The sequence below is a fragment of the Anarhichas minor genome, unplaced genomic scaffold (genome assembly GCF_050575085.1).
Source record: "Anarhichas minor isolate MPS153535 unplaced genomic scaffold, ASM5057508v1 ptg000055l, whole genome shotgun sequence".
In the NCBI taxonomy this organism is placed as follows: domain Eukaryota; kingdom Metazoa; phylum Chordata; class Actinopteri; order Perciformes; family Anarhichadidae; genus Anarhichas; species Anarhichas minor.
In genome coordinates, this window is record NW_027466501.1 from 4,950,710 (window position 1) to 4,958,593 (window position 7,884).

The 7,884-nt window shown below is 41.5% G+C and overlaps 1 protein-coding gene across 1 annotated transcript; it reads right to left on the reverse strand.

Moving 5' to 3' along the window:
* Positions 1-294: 294 nt before the first annotated feature.
* Positions 295-3,155, reverse strand: LOC142931956 (microsomal glutathione S-transferase 1-like). The gene is made up of 4 exons (XM_076076119.1): positions 3,096-3,155; positions 2,637-2,769; positions 2,332-2,423; positions 295-720 (listed from the first exon to the last, which is right to left on the reverse strand). The coding sequence occupies exons 2-4, from the start codon at positions 2,751-2,753 to the stop codon at positions 474-476; spliced, it is 456 nt and encodes a 151-aa protein (XP_075932234.1). The 5' UTR covers positions 2,754-2,769; positions 3,096-3,155; the 3' UTR covers positions 295-473.
* Positions 3,156-7,884: the final 4,729 nt, after the last annotated feature.

Here is a 7,884-nt window from a genome sequence, read left to right on the forward strand (position 1 = left end):
TTTCGATGACAGCCTCAGATATATTATACACTGGTACCCGCACCTTTCAACCGCTTCAAAGTGAATATATTGAAATAATTCTTATGTTTGCTGGCTACATTCAAAGTCACATTAACGTCTGAATATTGCATAAGACAGGCTGTTGTGTTTTAAGGAACTGGGTGGATCTTACTTTTAAAACATTTTATATGAATGACCTTCTTTGCCACTGCCAGATTTAACGCCTGTACTTTAAATAATTCATAGTTGCATTTGAGTTTTATCACCTTGAGAAGTTATTACCCAGACACAAAGCTAGTGGAAATGTTTATTAAAACACATTTTCATCTGAGACAATAGTTCGAGGGAATGCAAAGATGAAGTGAAAATTATGTTTAATAATTAAGCTCATAGATAGCTGCAGCAAGAGTGAAGTAAAAAACAGGCTTCATGTTGGAATGTGAGCTTGTGAAGAAGCTGGACCAATATCGTCTCTAAAGGACTAGAACTTTGCTGAGCACCCTGTAAGACATGGAGATGGTGACAAGAAAGCCAATTATCCAGGACAGTCCCCTGCTGGGCTGAGGAAGAGCGCCGACATAGGCGATGGTGTGGAAGATCCGACTGCCGGCAAAGACGCGGAAGTGAAGCAGAGCGGCTGAGAGCTCAGGTCCAGTCAGAGCGTAGAGCAGGCCGATCAGCACGAAGGGAACGATGTTCTCCAGGTCGTTCTGGTGACATCTAGAGAACGGAAACAGGGAACGTCTATCAATCAGTATCCATAATTGTTTGGATCAGAGGTCTTCAACAGGGGGGTCGTGAAATTTCTGGTTGATTAGACGATTTTTCTTTTTTTTCTTATTTTTTCCCACAAATTTAAATGTCTTTAAATACACATTAACATGAATCCAACATATTGTAGCGGATGAATAAATGGAGGCAGAAGATGTTCTCTTTCAGTCAGAAATGCACACATTCAGCGACACACAGGAGCTCTCTCAAGCTGGGCACCGGTTCACTCACAGGATGAGACTAGTCTGGACCTGTCCCTCCAAGCCTCCTGCACACAAAGAGGAGGACCCGCCCCTATCGCTGCTGTGCCAATCACGAGGCCGCAAGTTACATGCTGGCTCTGTCAGGTTCCCGTGATTGACCAAGAGCCTATTCCGTCCCCAGCTGACTAAGATCCCAGATACAAGGACCCACACTGCAATATTATCTGAAAAGATGATACACTTTTTTTTATTTATTAAAAAACGACATTTACTTCACCCACGAATTTTTGTGCAATCATTTGTGCAAGATATTCCTGCTAAAACAGTGCAGCTCCATTCCACAACAGCAACTACTGAGGCCAGTATATTATTATGAGTGTTTGGACATTGTTATGAGCGAAAATGGATCGTTTTGTATCTCGATCAAAAAACATGAATGTGTCCATTATTTTAATAGTTCAGTATTGTATGAAAGATAACAGTATGTTTATGCATGGCAGTGGCACTAATAGGCCATCACTCATTTTCGTTTCCACATTTATGTTTAAAATGAAAACATCTATTTGAATAGCTTGTGTGCATGATTATCATGCAATTGACAGACAATGTTGATATTGGCATTGGTATCAGCTGACAAGATGTGTTTATAAATGGCAGTGGCACGGCCTCCCTACTCACTGTACCTTGCACATGTTTAAAATAAAAACATGAATATTTGAATAGCTTAGTATTGAATGCACAATAAAGAGGTATGTTTATACATGGCACTAGGCCCAGTTTAATATAAAACACAATTTTATACAATATATATAGTCGGGGGTCCCTGCTCCATCTCTCTATCAGTTTGGGGGTCCTTGGCCTGAAACACGTTGAAGACCACTGGTTTGGATAATTGACCATCTCGTATGCAGCACAGAGAGCTAATCATATGTGGTTACCTTGTCCTTGGAGTAGGATAATAATTAACTGTATCCTTTCTTCAGGGAGATACTTATCTTCACCCTATCAGTGTTCTGTGAGTTTATTTTATGAGTGCAAAGTGTTTGCAGGTACTGCAGTTTTCTAGACCTGCATATCCAGTATTTGTTTCAGGGGTTCTGGAGCCGAGCATGCGCTGGGTGAGAGGCACGGTGTCGCACTCATAACCGTAGGATTTGTATTATTAGTCTGTAATATTTACTATTCTTGTCCTTTTATTATATTACGTTATGGTTTAGCTTGCTGTGATTAACTGAACCAGGATCTCTCAGCCTTTTCTAGAATGCGAGCCTGTATTTATCTGTTTTGTGGATTCTATTTCTGATAAAATACCAGTGTGTGAATCATAACTTCAGGTGTAAGGGATCAATCATCTCACCTTCGAACTCGCTCTACATCCGGGTGGCTTTTGAGCAGCTTCTTCCTCTCCTCTGAAGGCTTTAAGGCCACGTCTTCCTCATTCACGAAAGCCTGAATGAGAGAAAGCCTAAATGAGTGTTTACCCTGAGCAGAAGTTAGCTTGAAAAGTTCCATATTATAATGTTGACATGCATGAGGAGATTTCTTATTAAGTTGTTGCTTTTCTCTTTTACAACCTGGGTTGTGCCTTCGGCTTTGTACATGACCTTTGAAGAAAGGTACCTATCACCTCTCATGAAAACGAATGTAAAACAGATGACCTACCCCCCTGGAAATGCGGAAGAATGCTGTCATAGGTGCCATCAGCAACATCTTCAGAATGACAATAGCTGCATAGGTGGTGAAAGCCATAAATACCTCATCTTCCATCATGGGTGACATATCTGCTGGTTTACAACTGAACCATAGGGAGAAAGAGACAGGATTTGTTTTAAATTCTGTTTCGGCAAAGATAAGAAACAACATGGAAAAAAGAACTCCTGCTGCTAAAAAGTCTTAAAACTTGGACAAAAGTTCAGTATTAAAAAGATTCTAGAAATGTGATCAGTGTAGTTCTGCCTCACACCTCTAAAGTGGAGAACACAATACAGTAAAAATCAATATGCACCGAATCGGTTTAAGGATCAAGTGACAAAACAACTTTGAAGGAGACAAAAATGTATAAATGATCATTTTATACATTATGATATTCAGTATAATTTACAGTCTAGCAGCTCTACTTACGCCCTGTGGTGACTCTGCAAAAGAGGAGCAAGTCTGCTTCTGTTGCGTGAAAAACAAACTGAACCCTCACCCAGAAGCTCAGGGGGCGGGACAACTACGACTGCAGCACAACACTTCCTCTATGTGGGAGTGTTGCTGTTTTTCTATACTTATGAGGACTGCATGCATTCATTCCACTACAAACACTAACACCAGCCCAATGCCCAGCATAAATACAAGTTATTTTCTAGGATAATGACTTGAGAGTAGAAGTACATCAGGTGTACAACTTGACAGACTTGTATTCATCTTGTTTACATGTTTTACACACACATGTTTTAATCTGTGATTTGTATCCACACAATGTACGGATCAATTGACCGGCCACCACGTGCAGCTCACACTGAACCTAAACAAGGCCCGTCCGACCGTGTCCCAAATGTTGACAAAAAGAGAGAATGACAGCGTTTCTTTGTGTAATTCTACTATGAAAATAAAGTCAGAAGAAAAAATAATAATATAGAAATTGGCTGAAGATTCAGACTTCTGCAGTGAAGTTCAGTTTTATATCACAGCAGTCAAAATCAGACCGTGGAACTGCTCAAACTAAAAGATAGCCTGGTGATAATTCAGGTAATTACTCAGGCTTCATGACCTAAAACTACAGATCAGAACTGTTTTGGCAGAAATTTCTCCCAATTCTAAAATGTGTCAGGGGGTGACCAGTTTATTCTAAAGAACCCGTACGGCAGGGGTCACTAACTGGCGGACCGCGGTCCGGATCTGGACCCAGACGCCGTTGTATCCGGACCCAGGACCTAAAACCCATAGATAATTGAGAATTATTACATTTTGACGGAGCGCTTCTATTTGAACCGGCGCAGCTTTTCCAGCATTTACTTGTTGTAAATCACATCACGTGATGCAGCTCAGCCAATCAAATATGGGTTTTCTGACAAGTTTCCTGACTCGAGTGAGATGTACACACACCGTGACACACGGGGGAGACGAGGAAAAAGAAAGCAGAGCAGGACAATTATTATGTGAGTTGAAAAAGCCAAATCACAGGACGAGCTCCAAAAAGGGAATAATTGCCAGAGAGACCAGAGTCTTTAACAAGACTTGATAGACTCGTATCGGTGAATTCTTCCCACGGGAAGCTTAAAAACAGTACCTCGCATATGGAGCAAACGTACCCACTCACATCTGAAATAAAAAAGACACAGATAATAAACCTAAGAGCCCAAAACACATGAATTCAGTGACCAACAATGATGTTAACAGAGAGGAATAGAGCTGAAACAAGTGGTTTAATAACCACAGATAAAGTCTCTGCTCACTAATTTCTCTTTCTAGAAGATGAGAAAAATATAATATCATGAAATGTATGAAATTACATGTGAAAAGCAAAGAATGTCTGGAGACAACACACAAAATGGCTGAAGGCATATAATTCATACCACATTTGAAGAGACCAGGCGTCAGTACGCTCAGAGCGCTCACAGGTCTTTAACATGGGACTCTTTCTAAACAACATTGTAGATACACTGCCGTGGGATGAGCCCATGCAGTATATCAGTTTCACAACGCTGCAGATGGGCTTATTGAGTATTAGAAAATGATGACCAAAAATACATTTTCAGTAGACTTGCAGCTCTCTCGATCCTCCACAAAATCATTACTTTGTTGAGATCATGACCATTTTGGGTGAAAAAGTTTATATCAGGAAATACATTCATTCTCACGATATGCCCCCCTAATATCCCCCCAGTGGATACCACTGCTGCCTCTCTCCTCTCTGTTCTTCACCCTCCCATCAAAGCCGAGCTCCTGTCTCCAGTCTGTGGCTAGAATTCAGCTGCGTCAAGTCAAGAACGCTTTTGTCTCAAACTTTGCTGTCATTTCCCTTTAATCAAACGTGTGTCACGTCGGTGTGTTTCGAGACGCTTGAAACACTCAGTCTGAGCTTAAACAAAGAGCCACGTCTTACCAGCATGAGGTGCTTTGAAAAGCGTGCAAAAACACCTGATAAAGAGACCAAGCTTGTTATTTCCTCCCCGTTCACCAGTCCCTCTTCCTGTCACATCCCTATAAGCCCAGTGCAGTCCCTTCACTGGGAGGGTACGTACCCGTTTGTGAGGGGAGTTACAGTCTGATGTGTGGGGCCGTGAGTGAGCAGCGTCTGCCTAAGACAAACAGAATGTTAATACTGCGTCTATTTGGCCCAGGGCATGTTTTCCATGATTTGACATGCTGATACATGTGAAGGCATGATGCTAATGACAGGTGACACGCTCACAGATGATGTTAGCTTTCCCAATCCCTCTCAATCCTTCTCTGTTCTGTGCAGCAAAGGCTTTACTGAGCAGGAGTTGCCTCAGCTGCGGGGTTTTTTCAGTTGTCTGTCTAATGCGTATCTGACAGAACAGATTCTGTTTTATTCCACACGGGCTTGTGTTTCTCTCACCCGATACACAAATGTAAACCCGAAGCATGTTTTTACGCTTCAAGTGTTTTTCTTTTGTGTGTTGGGCTCTTAGCGCTGACGAAATGCAGGTGACCTACACTCAATGCTGTGCCTGAATGCATCCTGAACTTTCACCACGTAGCAGATAACTAGCCGAGGAAAAAAAGAATAATAACTAGAAACAAACCTCCGGATAAAGGAGCTTAAAACGTGCTCGGTAAAACAGTTTACATCGTAAAAACATCAATATGTTATTTCATTTCTAAAGACATTTTTTGCATACTAACCATCTTATTCTCCAGGACTTGGATTGTTTTAGAACATTTGGAGCTATAATAATAATTATTATAAAATAAAATATTATAATAATTATTATTTCCATTGATGTTTCAAGGGAATGTATGTTTGTATCAGCGTAGGGAGGAAGTCGGGTGGATGGATGGGTCAACATGTGACTTTTCACCCAATAATCAGTTTGGGACCCCTGTGAAACCAAAAGTCATTTTGTACTTATTTAACTCAACCCAACATGATCTTTTACTAAACCTAACCAAGTGGTTAGTTGCCTAATCCTAATCCCTGAATGCAGTTACACAACTGAAAAAGAGCCTTGCGATGTTACATTAGTTGATAAAAGCAACATGTAATATTGAAACATATTTTTGGTTCAGACATGTATACTCTTGTGTTTTCTTGGTCAAACAAACAGGACTTTCACTCAGAGACCGGCAATCGTGTCTTGTGTGTTTCCCACCACCAACCTCGTGCTACAACGTCAACCACACGTCAACCTGCTGCGTCAAGATACTACGCAAAGGCCTGCCACCGGCATGCTGCCCAAGCGGTATAATATAGAGAGTAGGGATAAGATCATGTTGCACCATCAGGGTGGCTGGATGGGTAAGCAAATCAAGAAGAATAACATTTTTAATAATATCTCTAATATTGATTAAGAATGTCCCAACGGAAGTTTAATGCATACTTGTACACATTCCCACAAACCTTGTGCTTGACAAAGCCTTTCTCCTTTCTCTGCAGCAACCAGTTTACTATTTGAAATTGATTCTTTTTCTTGTCAGGAGCTGCCGGTGGTCAATACATTATGATCACATATCATGTCAATGGCTGGCAACAAAATATGACTTTTTACTCCCTCCCTGCTTTACTCGCACTCTGCTGCAGGATTCCAATCTGAGCCCCGCCCAAATGAAATGGTAGCCAAGAGCCTCAGATGGATCTTAAATATCAGCAGCCAGGCGTCATCCTTTATGCATCAGATTCCCCAAGAAAAATAATGTCCCGTGATTTCCCACAAGGAGTGGTAATGGCAAAAATGCTGCATTGATTCCTCGCCAGCCCTGCCAGTAATTGGGATGCTGGCTGTGATACGCTGCCATTGATTTCTTATGGTAGCCAGGTTGTGCTGCTGGTGTAGGACAACAATGACTAAATAACAGCCTGGCCAATGATCTTAATGCCACAAGCCAAGCACAGCTATTGATTTCATTACAGAATGCCTCCTAGGTTCTAGGCACATACATTTTTTTATTGATCAGCAGCAATGTCCACATTACTTTCAGCACTGTCACATGCAGCCAATCAATGGCAGCAGAATGCTGAGTGCATGGAATTGCATAGGTACAGTGGGGTGCAATGAATTTGGCAGCACACAATCAGGGTGCGGAAGGTGACCCCAACTGACAGGATTGATAAGTCTGAGCATTTTCACCGCAACCTGTGGGATAAACCACAGATACGGTGTGATTAACTTGTCCAATTGGGTTTCATTTGACCCTATTCACAAACCTGTGGCCCAAGGGCAACAAGAAAATAAGAAATCAGACCCGCATCAGGGCAGGAAAAATGACTCAGATAAGATTGTATTGATGGAGAGGTTGGGCGTAATTTGTTCAGCCTTAACCACAAAACAGAAGAATCATATCAACTGGATGGACGGGCGGCAAAATAATGACTGAAGATACAATACCAGTAAGTGGTTGATTTTTGTTGAACTGGAACATGATGAGACAGTCACAAGCAGACAATGTTCAGGCTCCAAAGGGAGGGGGCAGTTTATGGTTTGAGATGTCAAGATGAACACAAACATACCTCAACCACAAAAGTAGATCATACTGAACTCCTTGTAAAATAACAGAGGTAAGGATTTGTTGTCTGTTTGTTTGGAGTTTAGTAGTAGGCCTACCTTTATGCTCTATAGGTGAAAAAAAATCTATTTGAATGGGACATGGTATTCACTTCTCCTCAAACTGTACGTCCATTTCTTTCTCCCAAGCACGTTCCACATTGTCCCGTCCTACTGTGCTGGGATTGGCTAGTGCTACT

Excerpts from the sequence above, each read along its gene's own strand:
- LOC142931956 (XM_076076119.1), bottom strand. The coding sequence starts at position 2,753 with ATGTCACCCATGATGGAAGATGAGGTATTTATGGCTTTCACCACCTAT. Across the intron at positions 2,424-2,636 it reads TCTTCCGCATTTCCAGGGGG|GCTTTCGTGAATGAGGAAGA; the intron begins GTAGGTCATCTG and ends TCTCTCATTCAG. Across the intron at positions 721-2,331 it reads GATGTAGAGCGAGTTCGAAG|ATGTCACCAGAACGACCTGG; the intron begins GTGAGATGATTG and ends TCCGTTCTCTAG.